Source organism: Heterodontus francisci, chromosome 14 (assembly GCF_036365525.1).
Source record: "Heterodontus francisci isolate sHetFra1 chromosome 14, sHetFra1.hap1, whole genome shotgun sequence".
Classification (NCBI taxonomy): domain Eukaryota; kingdom Metazoa; phylum Chordata; class Chondrichthyes; order Heterodontiformes; family Heterodontidae; genus Heterodontus; species Heterodontus francisci.
The window spans coordinates 47,850,644-47,870,469 of record NC_090384.1 but is presented as its reverse complement, the minus strand read 5'-3'; the positions used below and the strand labels follow the sequence as shown (position 1 = coordinate 47,870,469).

Below are 19,826 nucleotides of genomic sequence, written 5' to 3'. Positions count from 1 at the left end.
AACCTAATCTTAGTGTCACCTAGCCACTATTTCCTGTTTGACTTGTCTTCTGTCCTACTTTTGTCAATGTGTATTATGGACCTAAAAAAACTCCATTCCAGGCATAAATTTATACATTTATTGAATATGTTCCAATCTGAGATCCCAATTACAAATATGACTGTGGATGTATACTACAGCAAAATTCCTGGTTGTAAACTTATAATAAAGGAGTATTGAAACACAGAAATGTTCTGTTCTGCGATGTCACAATTTCTGTCCTTGCTCTAGGGTGATTGTATCGGTTCTGACAATAGAGGGTACGGACTGTAGACTGGCAGAACTCGGGAAACTGGCTGATCGGACAGGAGGAAGGGTAAGAACGCTGTATAAGCCACACTAAAACCTGTCCCTTCTGGAGGGCTAACAGCAGCAGCAGGAGTAACATCAGTCGCTTTCTCCTCAGCTGCATGGCCCTCCACAGGGCAGAGGGGATAGACACAGCTATCCAGCTGGAAGGAGGCAAGACTACCCCCCCCCCCCCCCACCAACACAGGGTCTACAGGCAGGGGATCAGCTCTCTTAACATGTCTGAGCGCCAGAGCATCAGGAGACTTAGGCTGTCATGAGAGATTGCTGCTGACATCTGCAGCCTCCTGGAACAAGGCCTCCTTCCCAGTGGAGCAGGTGGGCACACATTGCCAATAGGTAGCAATCACTGGAGGGCCACCCAGTTGTTCCCAGTCTTTGTCACCAAGTTGTGTGCTCTCTTCTGCCAGGAGAGAAAACAGAGAGGTGTGAGTGTTCGTAATGGCTTGTGTGGAGAGAAGAACACAATTTATGGAGTGTGACTGTAATGATTGGGTGCGAGCGGGCTGAGAGTGAGTTTGTGTTGGCTATTCAGGTGGGGATATGAGGTGCTTGCAGGGAGAGGAATGAGTGGAGCTGCAAGGTGTGTTGTCCTGAGGAATGCTGTGCAGGAGAATATTAGGAAAGTCAGAGTGTGGGGCTTGGCACATGAAAATGCTGTGCCATTCACCTTTCCTCCCCTCATGAGGTCCTGGATCCTCTTGGTGTACTGTCTCCTGCTGACTTCCTTGGCCTCTTCCATGCAGGCCTGCTTGGATGGAGAGGTTGTCCTCTTCCTACCGTCCTTGGGAAAGATCACATCACTTCAGTCCCTCAGGTCCTGCAGCAGGGATCCAAGTAAGAGAGACAGACCTGGGGAGCAGCCTTCACAAATCTCCTCTCCATTCCTGTGGTTGCTGCAGCCTCAAAACTCCCTGTGCAGGTGATCCATTCTAAACTATGCTGGGGTCCCTTTAATTAGAAATCCTTCCTTTGACAGAATGGACGCATCATCCCACCGACCCTCCTAATTGGTTGGAGTGCCTGGAGGAAGGATGCTTATGTTGTTGCTCTGGGAAAGAGCCTCGGTAAAGCCTGCCCATTAGGAAATTGAATTTCTGACCCAAAGATTGACCCGCTGTTTCAGCAGGGACTAAGTGGAGAAGATTTCAACCCTTGTCTGTATGACATTGTGTCATGAAATGGATATCTGATGCTTGTACAAAAGCTAATGGCTTAATGTTATGTTTGTTAATTATAAATTTCTGGACGACATGTAACATTGTATATATGTATCTAACAGCATATCTATCTATTTATCTATTGGACTCATACTTTTAACTGACCCCTCTCCAGGTGATGTGATCTCAGTAAAATTAGCCATTGAAAATCCCGGTACTGAACAGCCTGTCTCTTGATCAATGATTTAACCACATTTAAAATGTGTTTATAGATGCCCTCTGACATGTCAGTTTTGCCAACAACCTTTCAAGGATATTCAGTCTTCATGAGCTTGCGTGCATCCACCACAAATAGACTTCTTCCTCTGGGATTGGCAGCTTCCCAAGTTCTACCAGGCTGTGCTTCATCCACCTCACTTGTCCTGTTGTAGACAATGACAGTTGGACAATCAAACGTCCTGGATACCCAAGAGTTCCAACTGGTGCTCATGGCAGAGATGGGGGAGTCTCTTGACTTGCATATGGATGTCCTGCAATGGACAGTACTCCAGGATCTTCAAAGGGATCATTTCCATAGCACTTGGTTTTTGGAGTCAGGCTTTGCCCAGATTGTCTGCAACATGCCCTTTTCCCTCAGAGTTTAGTGAAGTGTGTGTATATGAAAGAATTAATCAATTCCCTCACTCAAGTCTCCTAATCTATACTGTATCAGTGAGATTGGGGAACCCTGGCTGTTGCTGGCTTTTGAGGAACAATGCATCCTTAGTACAGTGCCAACATTTTGAAATGCCCATTGAAGTGCACCTAGGCTGTGCCTTTCACTCCTCCTTTTATTCTTCTCTTCTTTCTGTGCCACGTTGTCATCTGATATTATTTCTCATTCCAGGTCAACATTGTGGATCCAACTAATTTACCGAAAGAGATTCAGGCCACTTTGGAGGATGACGCAATTGCGACCGATGCCACTGTCACCTTTGTAGTCCCTGAACAGATGTGAGTGAAACCTTCTGAGGAATTAGTGAATCTAGATATCAAATGATCATTCTAGAAGGGACATCTGCTTTTTAATTCACTGAAATCATCTGTTGTTTTCTATGTATATAACACCTTTAATTCAGCAAAATATTCCACAGTGCTTCACAGAATGGAGAGCAGAAAACAGGCACCAAGCAGGAATTGGGAGGAGTTAAGGGATGTGAGGTTGCAGTTGAAGAGAGGTATTTTGAGAAAGCTTTTGTTGTTGGTAAGAGATTTAGCAAGGCAGGCAGAGAAAGGAAGTTCGGAGGAGAATTCCAGAGTCCACGTGCGTAATGGTTGAAGGTTCTACCACTGATGGAATCTACCATTGGGCGCACTGAAACACAAATGGGATCAGATTTCCATCACTGGAGCTGATAACCTTTCAGCTGAGACCCTGCCATTCTCCTGTAACAGTTCCTTGTCAGCAATAGATACACTCACTTATGTCAGTCTGTGTAAACAGGACCACTATAATTGACTTTACCTTAGTCACTGAAGAAATTATAATATTTGCTTGACACTTAAAACAAGTATTGTTGGGAATATAAAAGCAAAATACTATGGATGCTGGAAATCTGAAATAAAAACAGAAAATGCTGGAAGTGCTCAGCAGGTCAGGCAGCATCTGTGGCGAGAGAAACAGAGTTAAGGGTTATTAATTTACTATTAATGTTGGGATTATATTTTCCATATTTTCTGTTAACAGTATACTTATAAACATCTTGGGAACCAGAAAACATTTCTGAAAATTCTTCAAATTATTCATTTATTTATATTTTCATGTGCTTGTTTCTGTGAAATCTGAGCTGTACAAGATAGCACTACAGGTTATTGGTCAAATTTATTCCTCATTGCTAAAGCACACTGTTAGCTGTCAAGTGATGCTGAGCTAGAAAAGCACAATTCCAATATGACCTAAATGATACTGAAGCACATAAACCCTGCTGATATGATGCATTGCTAGGTTTGAGTAGTACCAAGTCATACAAGTCCAATTACTAGGATGTGTTCCTAAGTTCTAAGTCATCAAATTCAATTAATGTTCTGGTTGGCAGGACATCTTCCACCCTACTCCAAATCTCTGCTGCCTATACCTTAACTTGCATCAAGTCCAATTTACCTTTCACCCCTGTTCTCCCTAATCTACATTGGCTCCTGATTCCTGATGCCTAGATTTAAAAATTCTCTCCATGGCCTTGCCCCTCCTGATCTCTGCAAGCTCCTCCAGACCTACAACCCTCCGTGAACCGTGCATTCTTCCAATTTTGGCCTATTGTGCATCCATGGCTTCCTTTATCCCACCATTGCCATCCATATCTTAAGCTGTGCTGGTCATAAGCTCTGGAATTCCGATTCTAAACCTCTCCACTTCTACACCTCACTTTCCTCCTTTAAAACACTCCTTAAAATCTACCTCTTTGACCAAGCTTTTGGTCACCTGTCCTAATACTCCTTTGGCTCGATGAAATTTTTTTGTCTGATTATGTTCCTGTGAAATGCCTTGGGATGTTTTATTAAACATGTTATATAAATACAAGTTGTTACTGTTCTTGCAAGCAAGAACTTTACTGGCAAGAGAGGAAAACTTTTTTTTGTCTCTTTTATCTTCAGGTATTTTGGATATGAGGAACAAATAGGGAACAAGTTTGTGAAACAGGTTGGAAATGTGACTAAAGATACGGAGTTGACATTTGAATTTGGAATAAAGGAATCTCACATCCAAAGTAAGTGGCAGAAAGAATTGCCAACTGCACCAATCCAAGTAGCTCTGCGTTATACTACTGTGATTAATAGTCACCATTCCAAATTTAGAGTTACATTGTGTTCTAGGTAGATGGCTGCACTGTTTGAAAATTTCCATCTGTTCGACCCTTACCAAGTCAGGTATTGTAATTCAAAAACAGGAAAAGCTTCAAATGCTGGAAATCAGATATAAACACAAAAAATGCTAGAAATACACAGGTCAGTCAGCGTTTGGGGTGTGCATCCTTCATCAGACTGAAAGCGAAGAATTAGGTTGGAATAATAGGGAAAAAAGGGGAGGAGAGTGGATGATACCAACAGACGCACCAGTCACAGAAATGGGGTTTAAAAAAAAAGAATAAAAGAAAGACTTGTATTTAAATAGCGCCTTTCATGACCTCAGGGTGCCCTTTACAGCCAATGAAGTACTTTTGCAGTATTGTCACCTGACCTACAAACTACATAAAGAAAACAGTTCGGTGACAGAAAAGATCACGCAGATGTAGGAAGACAAGAAAATGTGCAAATAATGGAGTGAAAAGACACAGGACAGCTCCATGTACAATTAATGCCTGTGAAATAAAGAAGCAAATGAGAAAGATAAAAAAGCAGCCAAAACAAGCAGCTATGAAATTAAATCAGAAGTTCCAAGTGAAACAGTGGATCCACCAATCTTGAGAAGAGGAAAACAGTAGTGTTGACTGGGTGATGCAATGAGCTAAACTCCTGTCTTTCACTTCGGTGCATGGGCACAAATCTAACCTAGGCAAATGGGATGCAAGACTGCTCTGTCTGATGGCTACAAGGGCCCTGTATAAAATAATGTTAGCCAGACTTAATCTCGGTTTTGGTGGGCACTGGCCCATAGCCAAAGCTGCCTGTGGTTTGCTATTAATTGATCACTTTATTCATAGAGGCCACAGGCTGGTTAGTGTGGGAAATGGGAAAATGGCACTGATGCAGACTGACTTTCTGAGGTGGAGTTTAGCCACACAGTTTGTGCCGAGCAGCGAAAGCTTTACTCTGAATCTGACTGAGCCATACCTGACCAGAGAATACTCAATGCTCAACATGCGTGCCTGAAATAGAAATCTTAAGCACAATATTCACAAAAAGAAATGAATATTCTGCAGATATTGTTTGACCGAAGCTGTAATTCAGTGATGTCTTCGATAAAGAGAGATCTAGGCAAACTCTTTCATGCTCCAATAATGGTCTATTACCCAATATGGTACTGAACCATACTGATAAGCAAGTCCCAGGTTCAGTTCCTGGTCTGTGTAATGTTCACTGATCTCTATTAGTGCAGCAGTTGGAGTGATACGTTTTACCCCAGTGACCATAAGCAAGGCATGGGGGAAAAGATCTGCTGGGGCACTTGTTCCTGATAGTTACTCCTAGAACTGTGTAGAAAACAGAATAAAACCATAAAGGTCGGCAGGGTCCTGGAGAGACACTTCAGTGAGGAATGGGACTGGGCCAGGAGAGGATGCTTCAGTGAGGGAGGGGAATGGTCCGGGAGAGGATGCTTCAGTGACGGAGGGAGGGCACTAGGCCGAGAGAGGATGCTTCAATGTGGTAGGAAGGGGACTGGGCCGGGAGAGGATGCTTCAGTAGAGTTGGAAAGGCCTCTAATAGATGGTCCTACAATGAGATCTGGGAGAACTTTGTACATGCTGTTAAGATAAATATGGAAGACTGAGGCCATTCAGCGCATTATAGCCTCTCCACCTAGACCAACACACTGTCCAACTGGCTCCAAGAAGAATGACTCCAAGCCTTTAGGCTACACTACTCTACTCAGAAATTTAAAAGCATGTTGGTTCCTCTGTGTCAAAATGTTCTTCGTGGCATCTGTCCTAAATTTGTCCTTTACCATTTAGCCCTAGACTCTCCGATTTCTGTCTCTTGTAACCTCAAAGTCATGTTTAGGATTTATCTTGCTTATATCTTTTTATATCATATTTTACAATATCACCTCCGTTGTCTTCTTTCAAGGCTAAAGAGCCGCTGTTTGTCTAACCCACTGGTATAGCTTAGTCCTCTCACGCTGGGGATCAGATCTGTGGCTCCTCCCTTATTTGCCTCCAGAATTTTGATTTTCTTTTGGATCTTGGCTAAAACATGGCACAGTACTCAAGAAGCAGTCTTACTTCAGCACCATGTAGCTTTCTTTAATGTCCTCGAACTTGTACTCTGCAATGTTGATTGCTGCTCCACTGTTGTGCCTACTTGCAGATTGTAACTCGCATGCAAAGAATGGCAAGTGGCTGAGGGACCAAAGGATACTTGAGGCAGAATTCTCTTCCGAGGAGGAGGCAGATTTGTAGGCGGGCATGCCAACAATTTCGCACTACCGGACAGCATGCTGGTCAGCTGGCATGTACCCACCTCCGGCTTATTTTCAGGGAGGCAGCTTCTGGGACTGATGGCTACACCCCCGTGCTAGTGGTGGGTAGCGAATTAGGCCAATTAAAGTGTCAATTGAGAACACTTTTCGTCTGGATTTTTTAGATGGTGGCTGGAGCCCGTAGATGGAATGATGGTAGTCTGCCTACAACAGGTGGGGATGGCCAGAGGCGCAGCCATAGGCCATCTTGTGGAAGGGCTCCCCCTCTGCTATGATGGCCTGGCAGCTGTGACCACAGTGTATCTTGTATCATTTACAAGTCTTCAGAGGGCGCCTCCATCTTGAAGCGCCCTCACAATCCCCCACCTACAGCGGCAGCGCCCACCTCTGCCAGTGGGGCTTCCGACCACCCACAGGCTCAGGCACTCCCATTGGCCCTCCCAGCTGCAAAGTCCGCCCACCATCCTTAATTGGACAGGGCTCCCAGAGGCGGCCTCTTAATTGCCAGTCTCCTCAAAAATATCTCTAGTGTCTCGCCATTGCCGAGCCGAGTTCCTGACCCAAAATTCAGCCCCGGCATTGGTAGCACAGCCCTGGAACTGAAATCCAGCCCCTGGTGTCGGAAGGAGGGAGGAGGAGAACAGAAGTGAAAGCAATTGAGGAAAGCATTTCCAGGAAGGAATTTTCATGATTTTTTGGATGAGGAAGGAATTGGACCAAGAACTGAATCAATTAAAGAAAAAGTGTGATTACTAGAAAATCTGGAGTAATCAGAAATTTTAAAATTATATCCCAACCCTTTGCTAGTTAATATATTAAACTCTCTCAGGTGTGATCAACGTCTGCCACCTTATGGTTAGCAGAGGCATTATATATAAAAGTACAGAACATGATATTGCTGAAAAAAGAGACTTCGTCTTGTACTCATCAGGACAGATACAAGATTGCCAAATTTCAAAGGAAGCACAACTTATACTTCATGAGAAAAGAGTGCTGATTGGTTGGCAAGTCGACTCTGGTCGAGGTGTTGCCAGGAAGAATGCACCAGGGAACTATTGTTCCCCATGCTTTAATCCAAAAAAGGAGCAATGCCTAGACATGTTCCTTTTACCTGCAGAGGACAGGTCCCTGCATATGAATATATGTAGCTTCTAGCAAGCGTAAGTAAGCCACATTGCAAGCCCGACTGATAATTTTAAATAAGTTGTTAGTGTAATTTTTAGCACTCTCAGGATTGTTCAGTAAGTGCTGTCCAATCATGGAATCACGCCTATCATTAGACATTGTGTTCTGAGTTTTACAAGTTTGGGCTGGTTGGGTACGGTCAGTACTCTGCCTATTGCGAATAGCTGAGGGGACATGCTGTTTAATATGATCTGCCAGTCATATGGAATTCATATACCCCGTTACTCATTTCTATGGTAGACAGAATGTTGCAGTTTCATTTTCTGCAGCCAGTTCCCCCAGTGGAAAATGCAACCTTAACTTCAGCCTGAACTCTTACTGTGGATAAAGGAAACTATAACTTTATGGGCTTTAAAGGCCACCACTTTCGGACCTGAAAAGTGCTCTGTATACCTCAAATTACCCTGGAAGGGGAAAATATCTCAAAAATGTGAGCAACAGGCGAAGCTAACCGTTTCACATGGGAACTATGCAGAAGCAATACAAGTGGTACTTTCCACTAATGAGATGTTGCTGTCAAGTCAAAATATGTAATGTGGTATATGAATTCCAGTGTTGGTGCGATGCCAGGTACGTAGGCCATACATCCCAACGACTGGCAGATCGTATCAAACAGCATGTCCCTTTGGCTGTTCGCAATCGGCAGAGTACTGACCGTACTCAACCGGCTCGTACTTGTAAAACTCAGAATACAATGTCTAACATTAGATGTGATTCCGTGATTGGACAGCACTTACTGGACAATTCTGAGTGTACTAAGAATTACACTAACAACCAATTTAAAATTATCAGTCAGGCTCATTTACACTTGCTAGAAGCTACATACATTCAGACACAGGGTCCTGTCCTCTGTAGGCAGAAGGAACATGTCCGGCATTGCGCCTTTTTTAGAATTAAACAAAAGCTTGGGGGAAAATAGTTCCCTGGTGCATTCTCCATGGCAACACCCCAATCAATCAGAGTCAACTTGCCAACCAATCAGCACCCTTTTCTCATGCAGTATAAATTGTTGCTCCCTTGGAAATTTGGCATTCTTGAGTCTGTCCTGATGAGAGCAAGATGAAAAGCTTCGAGAGCCCATGTCTCTTTTTCAGCAATATACAAAAGTGGAAATATTCCATAAGCAGTAATTAAGGGAAGTTCAGCTCTTGGAGTGTTTTCAATGAGTTTCATTTTCTGTAGCCAGGTCCCCCAGTGGAAAATGCATTATTAACTTCAGCCGGAACTTTTACTCTTAAAGGAAACTATAACTTTATGTTCAATTTTTAAAATATATATTTCCCCTTGTACCCATGTGAAGGCTGAAACTCCTACTGGCTTTGTTTCCAGGGATGTCAACAGCCCTCTGCTATCTCACTCATTTGGCTATCCATCACATAGAGTCATAGAGAGATACAGCACCGAAACAGGCCCTTCGGCTCAACGAGTCCACGCCAACCATCAACCACCCATTCATACTAATCCTACTTTAATCCCTTTTTTTTTTACCCTCTCACATCCCCACCTTCCCTCAATTCTCCTACCACCTACTTATGTGAGTGTGACAGGCTATTCAGCTGTAGAAGAGATCACAGTTGAGAGAATCCTGTGTATACCCGATGCCCACACTCTCACTCTTTCCAGTCAGAGTCACTGTACAGCAATTGGTATCAACCAATCCAACAGATTTTCAATTCCTTAACCTTGGGCTGCTGTAGTGTCCTAACTACTCCCTCAGCTGAGATCAGCTAATTTAGCACAAACTAGAGATCAAACCTGGGACTTTCTGGTTTGTGTACCACAGTATCACACTAGGTGGCACCCTAATCCAACTCGGGTAGGGGTGAGACACTACCTTTAGCTGCAATCGATCATAAAATTACATTACGTTTTCTCCAATCCTAACCCCTCCCAGTAGCTCTGCATTTTGCTGTGGTACATGAACACCAGGAGTCCTGTGGCGCCACCTCCACTTGCCATTTTTTTTTACATATGATCCTGCACAGAGTATGGGCAGGCTATTCAGCCAGGTGAGTCAGTCACAGCCAAGTGTGACCCAGTCCTCATCCAATATCCACACACACATGCTTTCCAGCAGGAATCATTGGATGACATAGGCCCTACAAGTAGAAAATATTTTCCACAAAGGAGATTTTCAGGCCATCAATCTGAGCTAGGTTATGACCCAGAAGGGTGAAAAAGTCAGTTCTCCAAAACAGCCGTTCCATTGCTGATGTGACTTTCAGTGACTCGAGACAGTGGGCCACAGGTTCACTTGTCAGCTCTGTAATGTAGTGTAATGGTGACTTCATCTTCAAGAAACCATACTTTTAAGAGACCAGACCACTGATGCAACTGATGACATCATCATACATGTATAAGGAGGTGACACAATTTTGAGAGACACACTCAAGACATGGATTGTAGAGAGCGCACACATACCAGCGAGGAAAAGACGTGGACCTGAGATCATGCAATGTAGATAAGTTAAACAATAAATAGCATTTGTATTGAATCCAAATATAAAGCCTGCAGCTATCATTTATGGAGACTTAACGAGCACAGCACAACACTACAAGCTGCACACGTGGGGGGCTTCTGGTGTTCATGATTCCATCAGTCTGAGGTGCAGAATCAAGGTGAGACTTTTCCCCCTAGATTAGTTGTGAAACCAGTGAGCCTAATCCTCTTGTTTTGAAGGTTCTGAAACACTTTGCTAATACGATGGTGTTTATTTTTACCAGGGGTTGTGATGGTACAGCACCCTGATAGCTCATTGAGTTTCTGCAGTGACTAGCTGAGCCATTCAAACTAAAAATGTCTCAGATTCCATCACCAGACTGGGGCAAATTAATTAATCGCAGGCAGTATTTAGGGTTTTATATTTGGCCAATTTTTTTTCCTTCTGGTGACTCTTTCTGCAAAGTGTTCATTTGTGGTTGTGGGTGAGAACAGGAGTCAACTTAGCTATGATTTTCCAGAGGTGAAAAGCCCGCCACGCACTCATGTTCTCGGCTACTCGTTGAAAAATGGCCACTTTGGTTTGATATCAGAGGGCGATCATCCCACAAAAAATCGACTGCTTCAAGAGAGAAGATATTGGTACGGTGAACTAAAGTGGCAGTGAAACAGGCCCAGAAACAGGCTACCTGCCTGCTCTATTGCTGGGCACAGAGAGTAAGGGGTTAGGGAGGAAGAAAAGTCACCATATATAACGAGAAATACAGGAATATTGTGTTTAATGTGATCTTCCAGTTACTTGACTCAGACTGCATGAATCTCTTTTAATTCCCTTAGCGCTCCAGAATAATGGGAAGTTACCCTTTCAGCTGCAACTCAGCTTCACCACTCAGGATAACAGGCAGGCCTGTCGAGTCATCAGTCAGGAGAAACACATCACAAACAACAGGTAACTCACCCAGTGCTTTGTACTATCACCTAGAGCTTTGCAGACCTCCCGTGAGCTCTGTCTTCCCACCCAGAGCTCCCTACTGCACCAGTTGATATTAATCAGAATTCCTATAGCTAGCCGACTCCAATAAATTTCCAAATTCAACTGTGTTTTATTCACATCAATTTGGCACATAATATTATTCCCTGTCATAGAATCCAGACCTTCAACAGTTAGATGGTAGGCTAGAGGTTGGAAGAGACAACATCACGGTCCTATCAATGAACAGGTGCAGTCACGAGACAAGGGATGGTGCATGTATCTGATTAGAGGGAGGGGAGAGTGTCCGATTGGAGGGAGGTCAGAGAGTGTCCGATTGGAGGGAGGTCAGAGAGTGTCCGATTGGAGGGAGGTCAGAGAGTGTCCGATTGGAGGGAGGTCAGAGAGTGTCCAATTGGAGGGAGGTCAGAGAGGGTCCGATTGGAGGAAGGTCAGAGAGGGTCCGATTGGAGGGAGGTCAGAGAGTGTCCGATTGGAGGGAGGTCAGAGAGTGTCCGATTGGAGGGAGGTCAGAGAGTGTCCGATTGGAGGGAGGTCAGAGAGTGTCCGATTGGAGGGAGGTCAGAGAGGGTCCGATTGGAGGAAGGTCAGAGAGGGTCCGATTGGAGGGAGGTCAGAGTGTCCAATTAGAGGGAGTTGAACGCAAGCGTTATCCTGCCCCCATGCCATTTTGTCCACAGCGGGCACTGTGGCGGACTGGAAGTCTACCGGGAGGCTAAATAAGCCACTTAAGGGCTGCTTCCCACCGCCGCTGGCATTTAGCCAACGTGAGACGGGCCTGCCACCTTGTACAGACACCTAGCGAGCTGGGGGTGGGGGCATTCCCTCCACTGGGGCAATCCTTGGCCCACAGAGGACAAACCTGACGGCGATGGCCGCCCTTGCAGTAAGACCACCCAACTGCCCTCACCAACCACCCTCCTACTCATTCGCCAGTGCCTGCGTGACAGGTCCCAGCAACCCCAATTCCACTTACCTTGGTTCCAGGATCTCCTCCCTGGCTGCTGCTCTGGCTCTCCTGCAAGTACCAGCTGTGGCCACTGCACCTGGTGACGCTGCTGGTACTGAGCCACCGGCCCTCTGTTGGCTGGCAGCTCTTGAAGGCGGGATTTTGTACCGTAAAGGAACAGCGGCCCCGACAGCAGGCAGTTAATTGCCTGCCCACTGTTGAATTAGGCCAGAGGTCCAATTGTGGACTGAGGAGTGATCACCACCCCACTTCTGGCACCTCGCCAGGACCCCCATCATTGATATAAAATCCAGCCCAGTGTTTTTGATTAGAGGGAGGTGGGTGCTCCGTTCAAAGGGAGGTGGGTGTGCCTGACACGGGGGAGGTCAGTGTTTGGATAATTCGTTTCTCATTCTTTTTAATCACTGATTTAAAAGCCAGAGGCAGTAATAAGTCTGACAATAACGACTTATTAATCTTCAAAACATTAATTTTAAAACTCCGTAAAAAGCAGTATATGCAGCTTACATCTAAAACTTATTTGTAAAGAACTTTAAGAGAATCGTATGCGATCCTTTTCCAAACCTGTTCATTGTCCCTCTTCTTGAAGATAGTCAAATTTCCGAAAAAAAGTTCCTTCATATCAGTCTTATAATTCTTGTAGGGTTCAAATTTATTGGTGCTTTCTGACCCCCAGATCATTGAACAAATTTCTGGATAATGGTGGAGGGCCTTGTGTCCTGTTACATTGTACCTTTGCTTCCTATCTTTGCTCTTCCTGAATTATATCCTTTGTTGTACTCACCTTTAACATCTTACCTCTTGCAGTCTCTTTTGTAAATGGAATCTGTTCCCTTATTCATACTGCATTAATTTCCTTCTTCTGTACTTCCCCCTGGTAATAAAAAGCCTGTCTTTTAAAAGCCTATGTGTTTTAACCTAGCAAGCCTGTTAGCTGCACTTTATATCATTAATGCCAATGAGCTTATTTATTTAATAACCTATATGTGCCTATACTTAGAGAACAATGTCTCCAGGCCTGAAATTCATTCTTCTCCAATGTTATCAATGTCATTGAGGGGAATAGATAGAATTTGCAAGCACACAATTTAAACCAATTATATCTACATTAACTGCTCTGTCATTGTTCTGTATTAGAATAATGTGAAAACATATTGTATTCTTACAGTGAGTGTGACCAATTCTAGGGCTGGTGAGTGGGGCTGATTTTTTTAGTTGCTTTCACTTGTTTTTCAGCTCCTTGGTCGAGGACAGTGTGAACATAACTGTGCTGGGAATACACGCTGCACAGCTCAGTGGCCGATTGACAATGGAGGGTCGAGTGAAAGAAGCGTGCAGGGAGGTGGAGGCACAGAAGGAGCTTATCCAAAAGATTGTGTAATGGAACTTTCTTCCAAATTAATTTAATGATCCTATATAGAATGATTGCTCTTTCCAGTAGGGAGCAAGTGCAGTGAGAGTGTTGAGAAGGGAAGGTTAGCCTAAATAATGTCAAACATTACAAAGTCAGGTGTGGCATTTTGTTAAGTGAGAAACCCAAGGTGACATGCCAAGGCCCAGTGTTGAAAAGCGATCCAGATCAGGAAAAAGTCCTGATTTTTAGAAGCTTAATTTTTGGAAAAAGGAGAGACTGAGGGAGGTGAGGACCTCAGTAGTTTTCAGGGAAAGAATGGGCTAGAGCAGGAGGTTTGATTTCAATGCAGACATGATGTAGGGACAGTGAACACTAACATGTGCAGTGTAGGCCTGTCTCTTGACTGAGTACCTGAACCTCCCAATATTTGATTGTTGCATCTCTACCCCTTTATTCATGTAACATCACTCAGCAGAACTGAAGAATTAAAGTGCCTCAACTGTACAGGTGGCTTCAGCTCGGGTGTGGTTGGAGAGGGAAGGGGAAGGAATCAGGTGGTTTCACACACCTAGTTACGCTACATTGGCCCCTGCTGGAGAATATGTGTGTGGGATGCCATGTTCGTACCGAGCTGTGATGCCTCTCACACAAATAATCTGTCGATACTTCCTTTCCAAACTCACACATGAAGAGTTGTCACTTGTATGAGGTACTGGAGAGTTGTTGATGTCCATGGGCTGTGCTCCAGCCATGGTCAGCAGCTTCAAGAGAAGAAGCGAGAAAACTAGAGGAGGAAAAGTGCTTGAAATGCAGTTTATTTTTGTCCTTGTCCAAGACCAAATGAGCCCAGTTCAGGGAGGACCCTCACCGTGGTGTCAATGGAGAACAGCAGCCCCTCTGTCCAAACTTGATTTGAACCCAGGTTCAAAGGGTAAGCATAGTAGCCCAGAAATGGCTGTTGGTGGGAAAACACTGCACATTCACATGACTATTAACTCAGGGTTAACCCATTTAAAATAAATGGTTAGTGCATGTTTGGATGTGTAAATGTGGGCGGGGTAATACCGGAACCACTCCATTCCCAGTGTTTCTGTATCGAGCTTGGAAAACCCATTCCAAGATTCCACAGGGACAAGAAAGAACTATTAAATTAATCAAAAATGAAATCACAAATAAATATAAATTTTTAGATTTTTGATGACTTGCGTGCATGTTCTTCACTCCACAAGGTGAGAGATATTCATGCTGAACATGCACTCCCAAGCCAGGTATAATACAGCTAGATGCAATGTAAACATTCTTCTGCTCTAACTGAGCAACGTGCTTTCATCCAAGTCTTATTTGGTTGAGGCAGCCTCACACTGCTCACACAAGTTTCACTATATAAGCCTTACACCCACAGAATGAGAAGACTTTCCTGCTCCATTTAATTTATAGCCCAACCTTCAGTCAGTAGGAGCACTGCAAGGTAGGTAAGGATCGTTCCCTTGCTTTTGAGACCCAGCACCAGTGGCAGTAACTGCAAAGGGCTATCACCAATTGAATGTGGACAGCAGCTTTTTTTTGCTGTCTGTGTTTGACTGAATGCTTAGCCTGTGCATACAGGCCAGAGAAGCAATGTAAACAGAGCAGAGCCTGATATGAAACCCAACACACCAACATAAACACATACACATTCCTTCTGCTGTATTCTACAAATATGATGTAACATATACAAAAGTAATCTTGGTTTGTAGTGTTACTGACTGGATCTGTCTCCTTCCAGTGAAAAAAAACAAAACAAAGAAGAGGAAGACATTTACCAGAACTGGCTACAATCCGTGGCAGTTGTGTGCGAAGACCTGACATACTCTGAGGAGGTGAATATTAAGTTTACATGTTTCCAGGTGTGTGATGACACAGTGCTTTAGTACTGTAGGACACATGAGGTGTCCCTGAGCCTTTGAGAGGCACCAGATATAATTCAACAACTTCAGCCCAAAGAAAGTTAGAGGTTGTGTTGTCCTTGTGCGTCGGTGAGTTTATCCAATGCAGAGAGCTGTGCAGACTAGAAAGGTCTCGGGTTCAATCTCTGCCTTTTGTTGAGCTAAGTCTGCTGGAATGTTGCAGGTCTTCTAAACTTCCAAATTCAGCTGTGACTCCCCCAATAGTCAAGGACCTTGGTGGCACTCACTGCCCAGCCACAAACATCACCATTTGGGTGTCTGGCACTTGCATGAATCAACAGTTCAAGAGCAGAGGGAGAAAACCAAAGAGAAACATTGCTCCCTTTAAAAAGGACATTTCCTGCCACCTTGTCCCTTTAACAGGCGATTTCGCTTGACACTTTATTCCAAGCTTACCCAAGTGCGTTTTAATTTTTTTTTAAATTATCTTCTTTTAGCTGGGAAGTTTGGCAAGAGCAAAAAATGAAGCAGGAAACGGTGACTCTGTTTTCAAGGTAAATGTTTACTTTCATAAGTTTGTTGTCAGACAATAGTTTGGAACTGCTGATCACAGCCAGGGTGGTATTTGAAGCACTACCATTGAACTCAGCAATAATAAAAACAAGAAATGCTGGAAATACTCAGCAGGTCTGGCAGCATTTGTGGAGAGAGAAGCAAAGTTAACATTTCAGGTCAGTGAGCCTTCATCAGAACTGGTCACTGACCTGAAACGTTAACTCTGCTTTTCTCTCTACAGATGCTGCCAGACCAGCTGAGTATTTCCAGCATTTAGTTTAGAGATACAGCACTGAAACAGGCCCTTCGGCCCACCGAGTCTGTGCCGACCATCAACCACCCATTTATACTAATCCTACACTAATCCCATATTCCTACCACATCCCCACCTGTCCCTATATTTCCCTACCACCTACCTATACTAGGGGCAAGTTATAATGGCCAATTAACCTATCAACCTGCAAGTCTTTGGCATGTGGGAGGAAACCGGAGCGCCCGGAGGAAACCCACGCAGACACAGGGAGAACTTGCAAACTCCACACAGGCAGTACCCAGAATTGAACCCGGGTCGCTGGAGCTGTGAGGCTGCGGTGCTAACCACTGCGCCACTGTGCCGCCCATTTCTTGTTTTTATTTCAGATTTTCAGCATCTGCAGTATTTTGCTTTTAATTGACCTCAGCACCCTGGTTAAGTGCAGTGAGGGGTAGAGTGGGTTGAGGCAAACAGGGTTGCCAGTTAGACAAAGTTAGCTGCAATGCTTTCCCCGATAGAATAGCCTGATAGCTCTCACTGTCTGGGTTCACACAAAAAGACTAGTTAAGTCGAAGAGGCACTAGAAGGTTGCCAGTGCCCCTGAAACTACCCTGGTAAGAATCACTGGCTTTAAAGAGAGGAAGGAAAGTCTTGGGGTGGGTAAAAGATAAATTCATGGGAGCAAAGTTTATTATTGCACGAGAGAGATCTGCAGCTTAAAGGGGCACCATTTCCATTTCATGAAAATATGTTTGGACAAATTTGTTTTCATTTGTTTACAGATAATACTGTGATGTAAAATGCCATGGAAATGCATCACTGCATCAGGTGCATGTGCTGTCATTAAGCCTATGGGTACCGTCAAACACTTTCCCATAGAAGTTGTGTTTTTGTTTTTAAAAAGCAGCCAGGCCCAGTGAGGTACTGGAAGCAGAATTCTCCATTTGGGCTTCAGCCAATTCTGATTATGAAAGCTACTTTGAAAAGTCAAGATTAATCTTCATTTAGGACTATGATTAACCTGAATTAAGCAGATTCACTTCTATAGCTTTCCTCAATGGCTCTGGGTACATGGAACACATGCTGTGGTGCTGACGTCAGACAGACCAGAAGGTTAACATTGAAATGTTGGTCTGTGCTGGTCTCTGTTGCAGCAGCAGAAGGAAGGTTCTATTAGTCCCAGGTCAAGGAGATGAAATTCAGATAGGCTTCCTCCTCCTGATACAGAGACAAAGCAGGAAAATTAGACTGTGTAAAACTGGTTCTTGCAGGGGACCTAAATTAAATGCAGGCAAGTGGATCTGAATGGCTGCCAGTGCTTGGTATTTGTATGTTTATCCAATGACCCTTATGAGAAAGTCATGTGTAGACATCAGGTCAGCATCGGAGCCCAATCCACTGTACACTGTGATGTCTGCTCCAGTCAAATAGCTTACAACACCTGGCCACCTAGATTAGGTATTGAAGATATGGAAATGTACCACAGGGGAGGAAAAAACTGGAAAGTATAGTTTATTTCATAGTGGTATTAATATTAAAAAATCAGTTTATTTGATAATGTTGTCTATAAATTTTTTTGTGTAAATTCTTTTTATTTTTCTATCGCTTGGTTTCTCCTCCAGTGTTGCGGGTCACTGCTCATTTAAAAAGCAGGAATGGTGATGTGCCTCAGGTTTATTGGTGTTTCTGTAACTAGCTGGGTGTTGGGCAACTGGCAGCAGGGTCCTGGGATGACTCTCTCTTTGGTTTTGCTCTCAGTCTCGCTGTTTAGAAGAACACAACCTTTATTCACCACTCCCCATCACCCCTTCTGCCGACAACATGGCCTTTAAAGGCAGATGGACCAACTGTGTCACCCTGATTCCTAACATTATGGTAGCCAAATTGGCTTCAATTTTTTTTTATTTAGAGATACAGCACTGAAACAGGCCCTTCGGCCCACCGAGTCTGTGCCGACCAACAACCACCCATTTATACTAATCTTACATTAATCCCATATTCCCTACCACATCCCCACCATTCTCCTACCACCTACCTACACTAGGGGAAATTTATAATGGCCAATTTACCTAACAACCTGCAAGTCTTTGGCTGTGGGAGGAAACTGGAGCACCCGGCGGAAACCCACGCGGTCACAGGGAGAACTTGCAAACTCCGCACAGGCAGGACCCAGAACTGAACCCGGGTCGTTGGAGCTGTGAGGCTGCGGTGCTAACCACTGTGCCACTGTGCCGCCCAATATCCACAAGTAAATTAACCTAACTCTATCTTAATTTCTAACAGGTATTTTCTGATGAGGTTGCAAACATGGTTTATCGTCTGAAGAACGCAAAAAGCAAAATGTTGAAGAAGCCGGTACCTAAACCAACAACTGCTCCAATGCCAATGGTTTGAATTCAGGCTGATTGGAGGAGGAGATTACTGAAACGTTAAAATGGAACCTGTGCAATTTTTTTATCCACTTGTATTTTACAAAATATAGCTAATGTGAAAATAAATTATGTTTAAAAAAAAAAGTCATGTTTCTATAGCAAAAGACTGAGACCCAATGCTTATGATCACATTCTTGGAGACCCTGGGGCTGATATCCCCTTCGCATCTTCTGCTCGTGACCTTGCTTGAAAACCAGGCTGGATTTCCAAGATCAGCTAATCAGCATTTTTTGGGCAATCTCCAAATTGAAGGAAGGAAGCTATGTGCAGGCCTTAAAGGCTAGCAGCAGATAACATTTCAGGTTAAGTCTTGGCCTGCTAACTGCTCTCCTGGCACTTGATGAGTGGCCGCGTGGCCTGGTTCACGCTGGTACACCGAAGGCCGGAGCTGAGATTGGGGTGTTAATTTGAAACTTTGGCATATTTTCTTTAGAAGAGAGTAGACTTCAAATTAACCCAATTAAAGTTTTCCAGATTACCATGAGAATTTTCAAAGTTGATCAAAGAAAATTGTCCAGCGGTGAATATTGGTTTCAAATACCAGTTAGCACAGCTTAAAATTAAATGAAGAGTAAGAAGCAAAGTCAGGCTGGAATTTTTTTCATCCATAGGCCAATACAGGTGTGGATTGGGTTATCAGGGAAGGACATTAGGGTGAACAGGATACATGGGTTCAATTAGAGCGAAGGGATTGATGTATAGGCTGAGAAGGCAGGTAGGTGAAAGAAGGCATAGGCTTATTGGACCCAATAGTGTTTTTCCTGTTCCTAACAATTCATGTAATTTTAAAAAGGTCAGATATCCATTTTGACTCACTCTCCTCTCCACCTCCACATTTTAATTTATCTGATTTACTCAAAGTCACACATAAAAGAAGAATAGAGCTTCCATTTGGCACAACTAGTATGATCAGTGTAATCCATATGGACCAGAAACCACAGGGCCAATTCCCAGTCTGTTCTGGATCAGCTGATCTCAATTGCAGTGACAGTAGTGATGTTGGCATTGTTGCAGTGCTCCTGGGTTTTGGGCAGGGAGAACCAACCAGTGGTGTGACTTATGATCACTACTCTGTGAGTACTTTGCATCTGTCTTAACCAAGGAAGATACTGCTGGAGTCAGTGAATGAGGAGGTAGTTA

General features: G+C 44.0%; 1 protein-coding gene across 3 annotated transcripts in view; it reads left to right on the top strand.

The window, feature by feature from the left end:
• Positions 1-18,763, top strand: part of si:dkey-9k7.3 (circularly permutated Ras protein 1) — an 85,033-nt gene extending 66,270 nt beyond the window's left edge. For all 3 annotated transcript variants that reach the window (XM_068046179.1, XM_068046178.1, XM_068046180.1), the window contains exons 13-20: positions 271-355; positions 2,395-2,501; positions 4,140-4,252; positions 11,083-11,194; positions 13,443-13,583; positions 15,326-15,419; positions 15,944-16,000; positions 18,538-18,763. In XM_068046179.1, the coding sequence (XP_067902280.1) occupies positions 271-355; positions 2,395-2,501; positions 4,140-4,252; positions 11,083-11,194; positions 13,443-13,583; positions 15,326-15,419; positions 15,944-16,000; positions 18,538-18,648 (820 nt within the window). In that variant the 3' untranslated portion in view covers positions 18,649-18,763. The remainder of the gene's footprint in view (positions 1-270; positions 356-2,394; positions 2,502-4,139; positions 4,253-11,082; positions 11,195-13,442; positions 13,584-15,325; positions 15,420-15,943; positions 16,001-18,537) is intronic.
• Positions 18,764-19,826: the final 1,063 nt, after the last annotated feature.